Source organism: Gorilla gorilla, chromosome 18 (assembly GCF_029281585.2).
Source record: "Gorilla gorilla gorilla isolate KB3781 chromosome 18, NHGRI_mGorGor1-v2.1_pri, whole genome shotgun sequence".
Lineage (NCBI taxonomy): Eukaryota > Metazoa > Chordata > Mammalia > Primates > Hominidae > Gorilla > Gorilla gorilla.
The window spans coordinates 119,859,440-119,878,527 of record NC_073242.2 but is presented as its reverse complement, the minus strand read 5'-3'; the positions used below and the strand labels follow the sequence as shown (position 1 = coordinate 119,878,527).

At 56.5% G+C, this 19,088-nt stretch overlaps 1 protein-coding gene across 13 annotated transcripts in view; it reads left to right on the top strand.

Annotated features, from left to right (window-relative positions):
- The window catches only part of ANKRD11 (ankyrin repeat domain containing 11), a 243,941-nt gene that overhangs the window by 198,149 nt on the left and 26,704 nt on the right, over positions 1-19,088 (top strand). For all 13 annotated transcript variants that reach the window (XM_055364543.2, XM_055364540.2, XM_063700399.1 and 10 more), the window contains 6 exons: positions 1,203-1,345; positions 3,691-3,838; positions 4,228-10,805; positions 14,676-14,774; positions 14,912-15,055; positions 18,954-19,046. In XM_055364543.2, coding sequence (XP_055220518.2) covers positions 1,203-1,345; positions 3,691-3,838; positions 4,228-10,805; positions 14,676-14,774; positions 14,912-15,055; positions 18,954-19,046 — 7,205 coding nt within the window. The remainder of the gene's footprint in view (positions 1-1,202; positions 1,346-3,690; positions 3,839-4,227; positions 10,806-14,675; positions 14,775-14,911; positions 15,056-18,953; positions 19,047-19,088) is intronic.

The following is a 19,088-nucleotide window of genomic DNA, read 5'->3' as shown; positions in this document are numbered from 1 at the left end:
GGCGCACGCCACCATGCCTGGCTAATTTTTTTATTTTTTGTAGAGATGGGGTCTTACTAAGTTGCCCAGGCTGGTTTGAACTCATGGCCTCAAGCAGTCCTCACGCCTTGGCTTCCCAAAGTGCTGGGATTATAGCTGTGAGCCCCCATGCCTGGCCTATCTGTAAGAGAACTGAGGAATTTTAAATTTTACTCTGCTGTGTTCCATAATCCTCACTCATAATCCTGTCCCTGGTGTGTCTAGCACATGGCTGCATTCTCCAGCAGAGGGCGCCTCTGAGCCGGGAGGCCGGCTGGGTCCACACCCTGGACTGGACTCCCTCACTTCACAGGGCTGGGTCCTGGGGCTTGCCTGGGACCCGGACAGAACTGAGCGAGCCTCCCCAGACCTGATACGATTAGAGTTTAATATTCCCTTTCTTTACATAAAATACCCCCATCAAACCATGAGTGGTCCACATATCCCAGGACTGTCTGTCCACAGTGTAAGGGGATGAGCGAAATCGTGTGTGTAGAATCCGTCTAGATTTCTCCAACTGCCCTGGTTGTCTGACCCAAACCTAATTTAGCACCTTTTTTTTTTTTTAAGCATTTTTCTAAAAGAAACTTCTCTAGAGCAGTGCCGTGTGCTTCCGTGGGGCTGAGCTCTGTTTCCACGGATGCATGCGGCCACACCGTCCGATGGTGGGCTCCAAGCTCCCCAGGCAGGAGCTGCCTGCCCAGGGTGGCCTTCGTCGTGCGGCCCGAGCCTGGGCGCCCCTGGAGCTCCTGCTGTAGCAGCTCTTCAGCCTTCAGGAGGCTCTCAGCCTTGGTTTCCCTGTTTCCGACATGGGAGATTTCCCCTCCATGTTTTACAGAGGCACATACGCCTCCAGATCGGTGAGGATGAGGCTGCTGTTTACTACACTGTGTGTTCACTGATTTCCTACCCTTTTAGGGTGATTGCCTCAGATTAGCCCTGCAGGTTGTCAGTCCGTAGGGTTAATCAGCTAGATATGGATCGTGCTAACGAGGTGCCACAGTAAAGAGAATTTAGGGGTTCTCTGGGCCAGCACCTGCTTCCCTAAACTGCAGCCCTCACTACAGGGCAGCTCCCCACCTGGCTTGTCCCCGCCCTGTAGCACATCCTCAGGGTGCTGCCTCCAGAGACAGGAGGGAAGTTCTGAGGATTAAATAACGTACGTCCTGAGTGTCTGTTTCCAGGCTGGACGGCACTGCACGAGGCCTGTAACCGGGGCTACTACGACGTCGCGAAGCAGCTGCTGGCTGCAGGTGCGGAGGTGAACACCAAGGGCCTAGATGACGACACGCCTTTGCACGACGCTGCCAACAACGGGCACTACAAGGTTGGCATCCCCCCGTTCTTCACACATCCAGCCTGTCCTGGCATCTGGGTGGTTCTGTAGCTTTGTCTCCCTGTAGCTAGCCGGTTCCATGATGTGGGGCACAGGAAAGCGAGTTTTCGCCTTGCCCACCCTGAAGGCCGAGCTGTGCCCTCTGTCTGCCCCCAGCTTTCCCCTCCTGGGTCAGCCTGGACAGCCTCTCACAGGTTTCCCAGCAAGTGCCATCTATGAAAGGCTCGTATCCGCTAGCCGTGTAGGTCTGGTTGGATTTGAGCAGGTGAAGGATTACACCAAGTGGAAGGAGGCCTGCAGGAGTTGCTGCCGGTCCCCGTCACCACTGTGGGACTGTTAGACCTGCAAGGCAGACCCACCCTCGTCTGGAATGAGGTAACACCAAGAGGTGTGGCCAGTGCACAGAACCATAGACTCAAGATTTAGAAAGTGGCCATTGTGGCCGGCCCAGGAGCAGTGGGCACTGAGAGGTCTCAGCCTCTGTGGGGGTCGAGAGAGGTCGTGGTCTGCCTGACAGCCCCGTCCTGCCGGAAAGCAGGGGTGCTGCCTGGAGATGCAGCGGGTCTCACTGATGTCTTCACCAGAGCTCCGTGGAGAGCCCCTGGTTGCAGGCAGGACAGCAAGGCTGCGGGGTCACATGGGGCCACATCTGCCGGTGCCCGTCGTGCTCCTCTGCAGCAAGCCCCACCTGGCCATTGCGGGAGGTCCTGGAGCCCACAGTGCCTTGGCCTTAAAGAGCTCACTTGAGAAACGGCTTGTTCCGGTGGGGTGGGGGGTGGATTGAAGACTCTGAGACGAGCAGGGAACTCAGAACACTGAGTCCCTATTTGATGTTAAAATATGACCGTTAAACTTCTGGGTAAGATAGTGAATGGCGCTATGGTTTATACTGTTTGTTTTATGGGCTCTTCCAGAGACGTGAACTGGAAAAGGCTCTGCAGTGTCTGGGATTCGCTCAGTGCTGCGGGGGAGGGCCGGTGTGAGGGGAATGGCCCTGGAGGGTGATGGGGCTGGGGCATCCGATGCAGCTTTATACTTCTGTAATTACCACTTTTAAACTTTTTCTTACGAAAAATGTCAAGGACCCTGGAATTACGGTGAGGTAGGCAGGATAATGGCCCCCAAGATGCCCGTGTTGTGACCCCCAGACCTTGTGAGTGCCTCACATGGGGAGATTGTCCTAGGTCATCTTGCAGGCCCAGGGCAGCCCCATGGGCCCTTAAAGCTTGAGAGCCTTTCCTGCTGAGTCTGAGAGATGCCAGAAGCAGGAGAGGTTAGAACCTGAGGAGGGCCGCACCTGCGCTGCTGGCCTTAGAGGAGGGCCGAGGAGTGTGGTGGCCCCTAAGCAGCTGGGACTGGAGACCTCCGTCCCAGCCCTGCAAGAAACTGAATTCTGCCAGCAGCCCCCATGATGGAGGAAAGGAAGGACCCTGCCCTGCCAGCACCTTGACCTCTGACCTCCACAATTGTAAGCCTGAGGTTTTGTGTAGTCACCATAGAAAACTCACACACATAAGAACTCTGTACTGATTCAACAATAGAACATGTCACACACGAACTGGAAACTGATACTGTGGGCGACAAGAGTCTATAGTAAACGTTATGACAGATTCTTTGAATGCGCTAATCTCAGACTGGACTAAAGTTGGGATTAAATTTAATTTGTACTTGAGTTCAGTGCATTGCTGTTCTGGGCATAGGAAATCCAGGTTGCTGGTGATGAACAGCTGAAAAGAGCTGTGCAAGTGTCACCATGGTTGTCTCTGTCATTCATGTGACCACCCTTACCCTTGTAAAATCAAGCAAGGGAGAGATTATTTTCTAATGTAAATGAAAATAAAAAATAAAGCAGCTTGCAGAAACTTGGTCTTTGTTTCCTCTATTCTGTCCCCCCCACCCTTTCCATAACACTCTTCTCCCTAACCTCTTGCTGGAGCCCTCCACGACCACTCCGGCACCACTCTGCTGAGGAGCTCACTGTTGGCGGGAGGGGAGAGCCTTCGTGAGAAGATTCCTGGGAAGTCGTCTACTCGCGGCAACGGAGAAATGGTGGAAAAAAATCCAAAGGAGGCAGAGCCCTTCTGAAGGAGAGCACAGGAGGGGTGTGGGAGCCCCCGTGGCTGCAGCCCTTCCCACAGAGGAGCCACAGCCTCGCCCACCACACCCAGAGCCTCGCCAGGCAGTCCCTGTGCGCTCGGCTCCCACACCCTCAGACCGTGAGGGGCTGCTCTCGGGTTGAACCCCAGGGTTCTCGGAAGGGGCTGCCGTGTTATGTGGAACGGTGGAGGAGTTGTGCTTCTCCAGCAGTCCCTGACGCGGGTGTTACTGTCTTGTAGGTGGTGAAGCTGCTGCTGCGGTACGGAGGGAACCCGCAGCAGAGCAACAGGAAAGGCGAGACGCCGCTGAAAGTGGCCAACTCCCCCACGATGGTGAACCTCCTGTTAGGCAAAGGCACTTACACTTCCAGCGAGGAGAGCTCGACGGGTAAGTCACGGCCACCTGAGCTGCCTGTTCTTTTATGCAGGGATGGTAGGAGCTGCCCTGTGGTGTTTGCACAGTGTTGCCCCTCTGATCAGCTCCTCCTCGGATGCTGGGGGCTTACAGGAGCTTCTGGACTGTGGGAGACCCCGCCCAGGTGTGTCACTGCTGAGAAGCCTGCAGTCTTACTTCTAAGATGCCAGCCCTGTCTGTCAGCTGAGCTCTGTCTGGTTTCCTCCTGCCTGTGGCTGGTTTCCATGAGTCAAGCAAAGTGTCTCTGCAGAGGCAGGGTGGGAACCTTCCCACAGGCACATCTGCAGAGCCTCCCTCCTCTGCCATGCTGGGGAGAGCTGTTTTGAGCCTGCCTGTGACCTCTCGCTTCCTGCCTCCAACAGAGAGCTCAGAAGAGGAAGACGCACCATCCTTCGCACCTTCCAGTTCAGTCGACGGCAACAACACGGACTCCGAGTTCGAAAAAGGCCTCAAGCACAAGGCCAAGAACCCAGAGCCACAGAAGGCCACGGCCCCCGTCAAGGACGAGTATGAGTTTGATGAGGACGACGAGCAGGACAGGGTTCCTCCGGTGGACGACAAGCACCTATTGAAAAAGGACTACAGAAAAGAAACGAAATCCAATAGTTTTATCTCTATACCCAAAATGGAGGTTAAAAGTTACACTAAAAATAACACGATTGCACCAAAGAAAGCGTCCCATCGTATCCTGTCAGACACGTCGGATGAGGAGGACGCAAGTGTCACCGTGGGGACAGGAGAGAAGCTGAGACTCTCGGCACATACGATATTGCCTGGTAGTAGGACACGAGAGCCTTCTAATGCCAAGCAGCAGAAGGAAAAAAATAAAGTGAAAAAGAAGCGAAAGAAAGAAACAAAAGGCAGAGAGGTTCGCTTCGGAAAGCGGAGCGACAAGTTCTGCTCCTCGGAGTCGGAGAGCGAGTCCTCAGAGAGTGGGGAGGATGACAGGGACTCTCTGGGGAGCTCCGGCTGCCTCAAGGGGTCCCCGCTGGTGCTGAAGGACCCCTCCCTGTTCAGCTCCCTCTCTGCCTCCTCCACCTCGTCTCACGGGAGCTCTGCCGCCCAGAAGCAGAACCCCAGCCACACAGACCAGCACACCAAGCACTGGCGGACAGACAATTGGAAAACCATTTCTTCCCCGGCTTGGTCAGAGGTCAGTTCTTTATCAGACTCCACAAGGACGAGACTGACAAGCGAGTCTGACTGCTCCTCTGAGGGCTCCAGTGTGGAATCGCTGAAGCCAGTGAGGAAGAGGCAGGAGCACAGGAAGCGAGCCTCCCTGTCGGAGAAGAAGAGCCCCTTCCTGTCCAGCGTGGAGGGCGCTGTCCCCAAACTGGACAAGGAGGGGAAAGTTGTCAAAAAACATAAAACAAAACACAAACACAAAAACAAGGAGAAGGGACAGTGTTCCATCAGCCAAGAGCTGAAGTTGAAAAGTTTTACTTACGAATATGAGGACTCCAAGCAGAAGTCAGATAAGGCTATACTTTTAGAGAATGATCTTTCCACTGAAAACAAGCTAAAAGTGTTAAAGCACGATCGCGACCACTTTAAAAAAGAAGAGAAACTTAGCAAAATGAAATTAGAAGAAAAAGAATGGCTCTTTAAAGATGAAAAATCACTGAAGAGAATCAAAGACACAAACAAAGACATCAGCAGGTCTTTCCGAGAAGAGAAAGACCGTTCGAATAAAGCAGAAAAGGAGAAATCGCTGAAGGAAAAGTCTCCGAAAGAAGAAAAACTGAGACTGTACAAAGAGGAGAGAAAGAAGAAATCAAAAGACCGGCCCTCAAAATTAGAGAAGAAGAATGATTTAAAAGAGGACAGAATTTCAAAAGAGAAGGAGAAGATTTTTAAAGAAGAGAAAGAAAAACTCAAAAAAGAAAAGGTTTACAGGGAAGAATCTGCTTTTGACGAGTATTGTAACAAAAATCAGTTTCTGGAGAATGAAGACACCAAATTTAGCCTTTCTGACGATCAGCGAGATCGGTGGTTTTCTGACTTGTCCGATTCATCCTTTGATTTCAAAGGGGAGGACAGCTGGGACTCGCCAGTGACAGACTACAGGGACATGAAGAGCGACTCTGTGGCCAAGCTCATCTTGGAGACGGTGAAGGAAGACAGCAAGGAGAGGAGGCGGGACAGCCGGGCCCGGGAGAAGCGAGACTACAGAGAGCCCTTCTTCCGAAAGAAGGACAGGGACTATTTGGATAAAAACTCTGAGAAGAGGAAAGAGCAGACTGAAAAGCATAAAAGTGTCCCTGGCTACCTTTCGGAAAAGGACAAGAAGAGGAGAGAGTCCGCAGAGGCCGGGCGGGACAGAAAGGATGCCCTGGAGAGCTGCAAGGAGCGCAGGGACGGCAGGGTCAAGCCCGAGGAGGCGCACCGGGAGGAGCTGAAGGAGTGTGGCTGCGAGAGTGGCTTCAAGGACAAGTCCGACTGCGACTTTGGGAAGGGCCTGGAGCCGTGGGAACGGCACCACCCAGCACGAGAGAAGGAGAAGAAGGACGGCCCCGATAAGGAAAGGAAGGAGAAGACAAAACCAGAGAGATACAAAGAGAAGTCCAGTGACAAGGACAAAAGTGAGAAATCAATCCTGGAAAAATGTCAGAAGGACAAAGAATTTGATAAATGTTTTAAAGAGAAAAAAGATACCAAGGAAAAACATAAAGACACACATGGCAAAGACAAAGAAAGGAAAGCGTCTCTCGACCAAGGGAAAGAGAAGAAGGAGAAGGCTTTCCCTGGGATCATCTCGGAAGACTTCTCTGAAAAAAAAGATGACAAGAAAGGCAAAGAGAAAAGCTGGTACATCGCAGACATCTTCACAGATGAGAGTGAGGACGACAGAGACAGCTGCATGGGGAGCGGGTTCAAGATGGGAGAGGCCAGCGACTTGCCGAGGACGGACGGCCTCCAGGAGAAGGAGGAAGGGCGGGAGGCCTATGCCTCCGACAGACACAGGAAGTCTTCTGACAAGCAGCACCCTGAGAGGCAGAAGGACAAGGAGCCCAGAGACAGGAGAAAGGACCGAGGGGCTGCCGACACGGGGAGAGACAAAAAAGAGAAAGTCTTTGAAAAGCACAAGGAGAAGAAGGATAAAGAGTCCACAGAAAAGTACAAGGACAGGAAGGACAGAGCCTCAGTGGACTCCACGCAAGACAAGAAAAATAAACAGAAGCTCCCCGAGAAGGCTGAAAAGAAGCACGCTGCCGAAGACAAGGCTAAAAGCAAACACAAAGAGAAGTCGGACAAAGAACATTCCAAGGAGAGGAAGTCCTCGAGAAGTGCCGACGCGGAAAAAAGCCTGCTTGAAAAGTTGGAAGAGGAGGCTCTCCATGAGTACAGAGAAGACTCCAACGATAAAATCAGCGAGGTCTCCTCTGACAGCTTCACGGACCGAGGGCAGGAGCCGGGGCTGACTGCCTTCCTGGAGGTCTCTTTCACGGAGCCACCTGGAGACGACAAGCCGAGGGAGAGCGCCTGCCTCCCTGAGAAGCTGAAAGAGAAGGAGAGGCACAGACACTCCTCATCTTCATCCAAGAAGAGCCACGACCGAGAGCGAGCCAAGAAAGAGAAGGCCGAGAAGAAAGAGAAGGGTGAAGATTACAAGGAGGGCAGTGGCAGGAAGGACTCCGGGCAGTACGAAAAGGACTTCCTGGAGGCGGATGCTTACGGAGTTTCTTACAACATGAAAGCTGACATAGAAGATGAGCTAGATAAAACCATTGAATTGTTTTCTACCGAAAAGAAAGATAAAAATGATTCCGAGAGAGAACCTTCCAAGAAAATAGAAAAGGAACTAAAGCCTTATGGATCTAGTGCCATCAACATCCTAAAAGAGAAGAAGAAGAGAGAGAAACACAGGGAGAAATGGAGAGACGAGAAGGAGAGGCACCGGGACAGGCATGCGGACGGGCTGCTGCGGCATCACAGGGACGAGCTCCTGCGGCATCACAGGGACGAGCAGAAGCCCGCCACCAGGGACAAGGACAGCCCGCCCCGCGTGCTCAAAGACAAGTCCAGGGACGAGGGCCCGAGGCTCAGCGACGCCAAACTGAAGGAGAAATTCAAGGACGGTGCAGAGAAAGAAAAGGGCGACCCAGTGAAGATGAGCAACGGGAATGATAAGGTAGCGCCATCCAAAGACCCAGGCAAGAAAGACGCCAGGCCCAGGGAGAAGCTCCTGGGGGACGGCGACCTGATGATGACCAGCTTCGAGAGGATGCTGTCCCAGAAGGACCTGGAGATCGAGGAGCGCCACAAGCGGCACAAGGAGAGGATGAAGCAAATGGAGAAGCTGAGGCACCGGTCCGGAGACCCCAAGCTCAAGGAGAAGGCGAAGCCGGCAGACGACGGGCGGAAGAAGGGTCTGGACATTCCTGCTAAGAAACCGCCGGGGCTGGACCCTCCATTTAAAGACAAAAAGCTCAAAGAGTCGACTCCTATTCCACCTGCCGCGGAAAATAAGCTACACCCAGGATCAGGTGCAGACTCCAAAGACTGGCTGGCAGGCCCTCACATGAAAGAGGTCCTGCCTGCGTCCCCCAGGCCTGACCAGAGCCGGCCCACTGGCGTGCCCACCCCTACGTCGGTGCTATCCTGCCCCAGCTACGAGGAGGTGATGCACACGCCCAGGACCCCGTCCTGCAGCGCCGATGACTACGCGGACCTCGTGTTCGACTGCGCCGACTCGCAGCACTCCACGCCCGTGCCCACCGCTCCCACCAGCGCCTGCTCCCCCTCCTTTTTCGACAGGTTCTCCGTGGCTTCAAGTGGGCTTTCGGAAAACGCCAGCCAGGCTCCTGCCAGGCCTGTCTCCACAAACCTTTACCGCTCGGTCTCTGTCGACATTAGGAGGACCCCCGAGGAAGAATTCAGCGTCGGAGATAAGCTCTTCAGGCAGCAGAGCGTTCCTGCTGCCTCCAGCTACGACTCTCCCATGCCACACTCGATGGAAGACAGGGCGCCCCTGCCCCCGGTTCCCGCGGAGAAGTTTGCCTGCTTGTCGCCAGGGTACTACTCCCCAGACTATGGCCTCCCGTCGCCCAAAGTCGACGCTTTGCACTGCCCACCGGCTGCCGTTGTCACTGTCACCCCGTCTCCAGAGGGCGTCTTCTCAAGTTTACAAGCAAAACCTTCCCCTTCCCCCAGAGCCGAGCTGCTGGTTCCTTCCCTCGAAGGGGCCCTTCCCCCGGACCTGGACACCTCCGAGGACCAGCAGGCGACGGCCGCCATCATCCCCCCGGAGCCCAGCTACCTGGAGCCGCTGGACGAGGGTCCGCTGAGCGCCGTCATCACCGAGGAGCCTGTCGAGTGGGCCCACCCCTCCGAGCAGGCCCTTGCCTCCAGCCTGATCGGGAGCACCTCTGAAAACCCTGTCAGCTGGCCTGTGGGCTCAGACCTGCTGCTGAAGTCTCCACAGAGGTTCCCCGAGTCCCCAAAGCATTTCTGCCCCGCGGACCCGCTCCACTCTGCCGCCCCAGGGCCCTTCAGCGCCTCAGAGGCGCCGTACCCCGCCCCTCCCGCCTCTCCTGCCCCGTACACTCTGCCCGTCGCGGAGCCAGGACTGGAGGACGTGAAAGACGGAGCGGAAGCCGTCCCCGCCGCCATCTCCACCTCAGAGGCGGCTCCCTACGCCCCTCCCTCCGGGCTGGAGTCCTTCTTCAGCAACTGCAAGTCGCTTCCGGAAGCTCCGCTGGACGTGGCCCCCGAGCCCGCCTGTGTAGCCGCTGTGGCTCAGGTGGAGGCTCTGGGGCCCCTGGAAAATAGCTTCCTGGACAGCAGCCACGGCCTGTCTAACCTCGGCCAGGTGGAGCCGGTGCCCTGGGCAGACGCCTTCGCCGGCCCCGAGGACGACCTGGACCTGGGGCCCTTCTCCCTGCCGGAGCTTCCCCTGCAGACTAAAGATGCCGCAGATGTTGAAGCAGAACCCGTAGAAGAAAGCCTTGCTGCTCCAGAAAAGATCCCTCCAGGGGCCCCTGTGGCCATAAACGGTGGGGATGTTTCCACCGCAGTGGCTGAGGAGCAGCCGGCACTGCCTCCTGACCAGGCCTCCGCCCGGCGCCCTGCAGAGCCGGAGCCTGAGCCCTCAGAGGAGCCAAAGCTGGACGTGGCGCTAGAAGCTACGGGGGAGGCAGAGACGGTGCCAGAAGAGAGGGCCCGTGGGGATCTGGACTCCAGCGTGGAGCCCGCGCCGGTTCCCCCCGAACAGCGCCCACTGGGGAGCGGAGAGCAGGGGGCTGAGGCTGAAGGCCCCCCCGCCGCGTCCCTCCGTGCCCCCGACGGCCCCGCCACGAACACTGTGGCACAAGCTCAGGCCGCAGACGGTGCCGGCCCCGAGGACGACAATGAGGCCTCCCGTGCTGCCGCCCCAGCCGAAGGCCCTCCTGGCGGCATCCAGCCGGAAGCCACAGAACCGAAACCCACGGCCGAAGCCCCGAAGGCCCCCAGAGTGGAGGAGATCCCTCAGCGCATGACCAGGAACCGGGCGCAGATGCTCGCGAACCAGAGCAAGCAGGGCCCGCCCCCCTCTGAGAAGGAGTGCGCCCCCACCCCTGCCCCGGTCACCAGGGCCAAGGCCCGCGGCTCCGAGGAGGACGACGCGCAGGCCCAGCATCCGCGCAAACGCCGCTTTCAGCGCTCCACCCAGCAGCTGCAGCAGCAGCTGAACACGTCCACGCAGCAGACGCGGGAGGTGATCCAGCAGACGCTGGCCGCCATCGTGGACGCCATCAAGCTGGATGCCATCGAGCCCTACCACAGCGACAGGGCCAACCCCTACTTCGAATACCTGCAGATCAGGAAGAAGATCGAGGAGAAGCGCAAGATCCTGTGCTGTATCACGCCGCAGGCGCCCCAGTGCTACGCCGAGTACGTCACCTACACGGGCTCCTACCTCCTGGACGGCAAGCCGCTCAGCAAGCTCCACATCCCCGTGGTGAGTGCGGGGCCCGGGAGAGCCGCTGCGTTCTCTCTCTGGGATGCATCTGGGGCCCCTAGTCACGGCTTCCTCCAGCCCATCTTGTCCCACTCAAGGCCCTTGACCTCTCTCGACCTTCTGCCACTTGAGTAGACACCGCCCCATTTCTGCTGTGAAGGCAAAAGCCGGAAGTTGCCCAGCTGTTCTGCAGACCCAAGGTCCTTCCTCCAGCTGGTCCGTGCCAGGCCTTGGTCTCCTGACCTCCCCCTCACCCTGGGTGCACCCCAGTCCCACTCATGTGGGGCTCCCCCTTCACGCAGCTCTCTCTCCCCTCTCCACTCCCCATCCACCAGGACGGCCTCAGGAGAGCCACCCCCTCTGTTTCCTGCCCCTGCCCCGCCCCCTTCTCCCTTGGACCCGCGTGGGTTCCCTGAGCCTCCATACCTGCACGCTGAGTCCATTCCCCCACCTCCTCCCTTGGGCTTCTGGGACAGCAGAGCTGCAGCTCCCTTGGGGCAGCTTGGTCCTCGGCCCCCAGCCTCACCTTGTTCCACCTGACCCTGTCAGCCCAGTTCCCCAGGCATCATCCCTACCTCTGCAGGCTCAGGTGAAACATCTCGGAATCACCCCCACTCCCCCAGCTCCTTGTGCTACGTCTGGGCCCAAAATAGATCCCTCCAAATGGGGCCCTGCTCTGAGCACATTCCCATGAGGGCTGCCTGCCCTGTGCACTCTCTGCCCTGGGCTGCGGGGCCTGACTGGGTTCCCATCTCCTCCTACCCACTGGGGTCTTTCCCAGCAGGCACAGGGATTCCTCGTGGGGGAGGCAGAGCCCACCCGTCTGTCCTCGGTGACGGCCTGAGCTGCGCACGGCCTCCCCTGCCCTCCTGTTCTCAGGCCCCCCAGGGTCCATCCAGCCCCAGCGTGTGGCGTTCTGGCCCTTCCCTGGAGTCTCCTCCCAGACCACGCGACTCCACTCACACTGTGCCTAGCGGACTGTGTGGTTGATGCAGCCGTCTTGCTTGAGTGTGTTGTGTTATGCCCAGAACAGGCTTGCCGTCACCAACGGCCATTTCCTTCTGGGGATTCCTGGGCACTGAAACTCGCAGGTGGCGTGAGGTACAGCCAGGGGCCCTCCACACGCGTTGGCTCTGTGGGCCCAGGCCGCCTGAGAGCCCCTCGCTGTGCTGGCCCTGACCTGGCTCAGCTACCCAGCACCCCCCTGGTGAGGATGACGGGGTCTGCTGAGCTTGCCCTGAGGGTGAGGCTGGGTCTGTGCTGCTGGCCGACATGTCAGGGACGTTGTGCAGGATCCAGGAGCGGGCGCCCTCGGGCCCCACCCTGCCAAGCTCTGAGCTCTGCTCCCAGGGAGCACGAGGGGCACTGCACCCACGGTGACCTCGGCGGTCTTTCCCTTCTCCTCGAGCCTGACCCCAGCCGTCCCCGGGGAGGCTCATCCACAGAAGACAGAGACGGCAGTTGGGTCATGACATTCAGAAAAATCTGCCCCAGGATCTCTCCTCAGTAAGACCTTCTGACCTTCTGTGCTTTTTGTTTTGTTTTCTCGTTTAATGGATCATAACACTAGTCTGACTGCTGTAGAAAATTTGGAAAATACAGGGGAAAAAAGCCCCTAGAATCTTGCCAATCTGAGTAGTCCTGGGAATGTTCTGTGCACCTCCCGCCTGGTCTTTTGAGTACCCCCCAGACCTAGACCCAGGCAGGCAGAGGTGCCAGGTGCTGCCTGAGGCCCAAGGCACAGCTCCTGCTGTAGCTGCCGGCCCTGGGGCTGAGCCAGAGGAAGGGGTGGTGCCGGGTCCTGGGCTGTACATTCGTTTGAGCTCGCATCAGTCCCACCTTGGAGGTGGCCCACAGAATCCCTGCCAGCGACGGGCCCCATCTCAGCAGAACCCTCACTGGGGGGCTGGGCTCGTCGAGGTAGGGTGGCTGTGGTGCTGAACAGAGTGAGGTCTGTGGACTAGAGGGACTTTGTTACATTTTTTAATCAATTTTTTTTTTTTTTTTTTTAAGACAGAGTCTCACTCTGTCGCCCAGGCTGGAGTGCAGTGGCGTGATCTCGGCTCACTGCAAGCTCCGCCTCCCCAGTTCAAGCAATTCTCCTGCCTCAGCCTCCTGAGTAGCTGGGATTACAGGCGCCCACCACCACGTCCGGCTAATTTTTGTATTTTCTGTAGAGGCGGGGTTTCACCATGTTGGTCAGGCTGGTCTCAAACTCCTGACCTTGTGATCCACCTGCCTCAGCCTCCCAAAGTGCTGGGATTACAGGTGTGAGCCACGGCGCTCGGCCTAAATCATTAATTTTGAACTGATTTTAGATGGGCAGAAAACTTCAGAAACAGCAGAGATAGGTTTATGCACCTGCTGCACGCCCAGCCTCCCCTGAATGTGCCTTAGGAGCCGTGGAGGTGACGAGACCCTGCCGTGCGTCCACGTTGTGGCAGGCCCTCCTGTGCCCTGTCTCCTGGCTGGGAGCTTCTGGGCAGTGCCGGTCAGCAGTGTGGTCAGAGGCCCCAGGCCTGGCCTGCGATGATGGTTCTTAGGCAGGAGCCTATAGGCGTGAGGCGGGGCCTTCTGCTCCTGGTGTCATAGGTGACGTGACCTGGAGGCCTGGTCAGGCCCGTCCACCGTGAGTTGAAGTCTCTCCCTCTGTGGTGTGTGTGTGTCTTGGAAGAGACGTGGAGACTGCGTGAGCCTATTTCTCTCAGCCCATTGTCCATGCGCGTCGCTGTCCACGGCTCTCGTCTGCAGCAGTCACTCCTGTGCGCTGGGCCTGTCTCCCTCTCCTGTGTCCGCTAACTGGAGCTGTGCTGTCAGGAGCCACCCCTTCCGCCTGCAGGTGCCCGGCGTCGCCAGCGTTGGTCTCATGCCATGAGTCACCCCAGCCTTGGCTGTCAGGAGCTCTTCCTGGTCTCCCTCTTGCGCGTCCACCTGCCCATCTGCCCCGTGCGCTCCTGTTTCTGACTGGCCCCTCGATGTTCCAGCTGGTCTTGGCCACCCCGCTCCGCCCTGCCATTACCGTGTGGGCCCACCTGTGGGGAGTGGTGGCCCTGGCGCGACTGCTGTGGCCCCGAGCACACGGCCATGCTTTCTGGATCTGCTTTGGAAACCTGACTCCCTGTGGGCCCGAGGTCTCTGCTGCACCGCGGGGCTCAGCCTGGCTCCCCGCTCCTGTGTGGCCCTTGTTTCTCCAAGAGTGTGAGGCCTCATCCTGATGGTCTCGGCTGTCTTTACTTCCTCATTCACTTCCAGCATGCATGTAGTTTCAGAATGGCCGACCCACCTCTGTGAGAACCCTTCTGCTGGTGGGAGTGCAGTGCCTGCGCTTCCGGCCCACAGTCCCCCAGCCCCCACGGGGACCTGGGCCAGTGCGTGCTTCCCTCCCCCGAGCCACTGCAAGACCACCGGCTCGGTTGTCAGCTTTCATATTCCACTGTGCACGTTACAGCCTGGTTGAAAGGCTGATCTGGGGTGCATGGGCCCTCCCTGTGAACACAGGAAGCTCAGCCTACCCCCAGCCCCCTCCTGCTGTCTCGCTGTATCTCCTCTGCACAGTTGGGTGCTCATGCCGGTGTTTCAGGCCCTCCTTGGCACACGATGGCCCACAGATACTGTCCCGCGCCTCTCCCTGCACTATCTCCTCACTGCATGGTGCTGTACGGGGCACCGTGGAGGTGTCCGCTCTCCCGTGTCCAGCACATAGTGGTTTCTAGAAGCTTCCTGGTGTGTCTGTTGCTGGGACTGGAGGAGGCCTCCAGGGCAGGCTCCTAGGAGTGGGGAGGCTGAGTCGGGACCCCCGTGAACTCCAGACTATATCCTTCGTGCAGTTCCACAGCCCCAGCTGACCCCCCACTCACCTTTTGCCTGTAGATCGCACCCCCTCCCTCCCTGGCGGAGCCCCTGAAGGAGCTGTTCAGGCAGCAGGAGGCCGTCCGGGGAAAGCTGCGTCTACAGCACAGCATCGAGCGGGTAAGTGGACTGGCACAGGCAGGGGGGCGCCACAGCCAGGGCTTTTCACGGCGCAGGCCCCAGGGGCTGTCGTGTTGAGACAGTGGGGCCTGAAGCGTGGCTGTGTCCCAGCTCACTCCACTCCTCTCCTCCTTCAGGAGAAGCTGATCGTATCCTGCGAGCAGGAGATTCTGCGGGTTCACTGCCGGGCGGCCAGGACCATCGCCAACCAGGCAGTGCCATTCAGCGCCTGCACGATGCTGCTGGACTCCGAGGTCTACAACATGCCCCTGGAGAGCCAGGTAGGGCCCGTCTGCATGCCAGACCCATGAGTCCAAGTGCCTGCACCCTGCCCCCTTCCCCTCCCCTTGATAGATTCTGCACTTTGACCAGGAGCTTCCTGGGTGCTCAGCGCCTTGCAGGGGCTACAGAATCCTTTGCATGCCTCTAGCCTTGGGTGAGCCTCAGAAAGGAGCCAAGAAGGCTGCAGCAGACAGCAGACAGCTCTCCGCACGGGCAAGGCCCTCGGGCCACTGGGCTGGGCCTCAGCAGCTCAGTCCCTCCGTAACACTTGTCCATGCAGTTGGAGCACCTGCCCCTACCTACCTCTCACGGGTGTCAGGGCTGGCATTATTTTCTGTTTAAACTGCTGGGCTCGACCTGCTGCTCTCAGGCACCCCAGGGCTGCCACATCGAGGGCTTTCACAGCACAGGCCCCAGGGGCTGTCATACGGGGACAGCAGGGACACTGGGTGGCTAAGGGAACACGGGCATCCAGGTGTGCCGCTCATCTGGGCCAGGGCGGGCCGGACTCAGGGTTCCAGAACTACAGTCACTGTCCTGCCCATCTGCTGTGGGGCTCCCGCCCACCCCTGCAGCTCCCGTGCCTTTGACCTGCTCTGTCCACTGGGATATAGGATGTGGGCGGCCAGGGCCCCGTGGCTCTCCCCAGGGCAGCTCTTCCTGTCTGCCTTCAAGCAGCCCATGTGCCAGGGACTCCTGCCTCAGAAATCATCCTCCAGCCACCACTGACCTGTCCATGTGGGACTCCTGGCTCTCCCATTGCCTCGCCTGCATCAGCCCCTCCCTCCTCCTCGGAGCCCACTGTGCTCAGGTTGTGGGCTCCCTGGACCCCAGGCCCCACATCCTGTGCAGTGGGACGTGCCTGGAACACATTCCCGCCTTGGTGTCCAGATCTCGCACCGAGAGCCCTCATAATATGTGCCCCCCTTGACGCCACCCCAGCCCTGGGCACTCTGAGCAGTGCACTAGGCTTTGCTGTGTGGTGACAGCCAGGGGCTCCCAGATGTTTAGTTGAAAACATCTCTTTGTGCATTAAAGATCTTCCTTTCTTTGGGGATGTATTTTATCAATGTCCCTCATATACACAATGACAAATTTTATTTTCCTTTTTTTTTGTGACGGAGTCTCGCTCTGTTGCCAGGCTGGATGGAGTGCAGTGGTGTGATCTTGGCTCACTGCAACCTCTGGCTCCCAGGTTCAAGCGATTCTCCTGCCTCAGCCTCCCGAGTAGCTGGGATCACAGGCATGCGCTGCTATGCCCGGCTGATTTTTGTATTTTTAGTAGAGACGGGGTGTCACCATGTCCAGGATGGTTTCGAGCTCTTGACCTTATGATCCACCCGCCTCAGCCTCCCAAAGTGCGAGAGTTACAGGCGTGAGCCACCGCACCCAGCCGACAGATTTTCTTTAAAGAAAACATGAGTTGGACCAAATGATGCTTTGGGGGCTGGATGCTGATAAGTTTGCATTCTTGCACCACAGTTGAGAGGCTGTGATGGACAGGCAGTCAGGACAGCTCTGTACAGAGCAAAAATAAGGAGGACCAGCTCGTGCCTCTAACACCTTCCAAGGAAGCATTACTTCCCCCTTTATTTCTCCAATGGGTGTCCATCCCCTCAAGCATTTAGCCCTTGAGTTACAAACAATCCAGTTAACACTCTTTTAAGTTATTTTAAAATATACAATGCAGTTACTGTTGACTACAGTTACCCTGTTGTGCTATCAGATAGTAGGTCTTATCCATTCTTTTTTTTTTTTTTTTGGTACCCATTAACCATTTCTACCTCCCTGCCAGCCCCCCACAACCCTTCCCAGCCTCTGGTAACCGTCCTTCTACTCTGTGTCCATGAGCTCAATTATTCTGATTTTTAGATCCCACAAGTGAGAGAGAACATGTGATGTTTGTCTTTGTATGCTTATTTCACTTAACATCATGACCTCCAGTTCCATCCATGTGTTTGCAAATGACAGGATCTCATTCTTTTTTGTGGCTGAATAGTACTCCGTTGTGTATGCACCACATTTTCTTTATCCATTCATCTGTTGATGGACACAAGCCTTAGCTATAGTAAACGGGGTTGCATTAAATCTGGGAGTGCGGACACCGTTTCAATATACTGATTCCTTTCCTTTTTGTGATTCTGAGTCTTCCTCTGTCACCCAGGCTGGAGAGCAGTGGCACGATCTCAGCTCACTGCAGCCACTGCCTCCCGGGTAGCTGGGATCACAGGCGCGCACCACCACACCTGGCTAATTTTTGTATTTTTAGTAGAGATGGGGTTTCACCATGTTGGCAAGGCTAGTCTGAAACTCTTGACCTCAGGTGATCTGCCCGCCTCAGCCTCCCAAAGTGCTGGGATTATAGGCGTGAGCCACTGTGCTTGGTCCCCGATTTCTTTCTTTTGGGTCTATACCCGGCAGTGGGATTGCTGGATCCTATGGTAGCTCAATTTTTAGTTTTTTGAGGAAACGCCAAACTGTTCTCCACAGCGGCTGTTTTAATTTACATTCCCACCAACGGGGTACGAGGGTTCCCTTTTCCCCACATCCTCGCGAGCAATTGTGATTGTCTGTCTTTTGGATAAAGGCTATTTTAACAGGGGTGAAGTGATGTCTCATGGTAGTTTTGAATTGCATTTCTCTGATGATCAATGATGTTGAGCTCCTCTTCAGATGCCTGTTGGCCATTTGTGTGTCTCCTTTGAGAAACGTCTATTCAGATCTTTTGCCCGTTTTTTTGATGGGATTATTAGATTTTTTCATATCGAGTTAATTGCATGCCTTCTATGTTCTGGTTGTGAATGTGTGTGAGAGGAGCGGTTTGCAGGCATTTCCTCCCATTCTGTGCGTGTCTTTTCACCCTGTTGACTGTGTCCTTTGCTGGGCAGAAGCTTTTGAACTTGATGTGATCCCATTTGTCCATTTTTGCTTTGGTTGCCTGTGCTTCGGGGTATTGCTTGAGAAATGTTTGCCCAGGCCAATGTCCTGGAGATTTTCCCCAGTGTTTTCTTGTAGTTCTTTCATCGTTTAAGGTCTTGGATTCCAGACTTTGATCCATTTTGGTTTGATGTTTGTATGTGGCGAGAGCTAGGGTCTCGTTTCACTCTTCTGCAATGCGTAGCCAGTTTTCCCAACACCGTTTACGGAAGAGACTGTCCTTTCCCTGTGATCGTTATTCTGTTCTTGGCACCTTTGTGGAAAGTGAGTTTCCTGCAGGTGTGTGGGTTTCTGTCGGTGCTCCACATGTTCTGAGAAACAGATGGCATTGTCAGCTTCACCATGAACCCGTGAAAAAGGGGAGGAGCCTGGACATCTTATCCGTGTCCACCCTTCAGGACACAGGACGGTGACATATTTAGAAAGTCTCGCCCAGGAGAAACCCCGTCTCTACTAAAAATACAAAATTAGCTGGGTGTGGTGGCTGCCTGTAATCCCAGCTACTCAGGAAGGCTGAAGCAGGAGAATCGCTTGAACCCCGGAGGTGGAGGTTGCGGTGAGCCAAGATCCCGCCATTGCACTCCAGCCTGGGCAACAAGCGAAGCTCTGTCTCTAAAAAAAAAAAAAAAAAGTCTCTCCCAGGAGTTGGCAGTGGGCTGAGCTCTGACTGTCCCATGGGGGCAGGGCTGGGGACCGGCTCACGGGTGGGGCCTGCGGGCACCTGGTGCCCAGGAGACAAAGGCCCAGGTGCCTCCACGCGCAGTTTAGGGAAACTGTTTAGGGACATGGGCAGGGTGCACCTGCCATGCCTTGAACGTGATTCAGTGTGTGGGCGGTGGAATGAGGCTCCCCCTTTGGTTTTCCCTTGAGAACGGTCACTGCAGCATTGCCCAGGCTGGCATGCCTTCCCGTAGCGGTCTCTGGGGCTCCTGATGAAACTCCCGTGTTTGGTTTCCACAGGGTGACGAGAACAAGTCAGTGCGCGACCGTTTCAACGCCCGCCAGTTCATCTCCTGGCTCCAGGACGTGGATGACAAGTATGACCGCATGAAGGTCGGTGTTGCGCGTCCCCTCAGCTCTGCCTGGGGGAGGCTG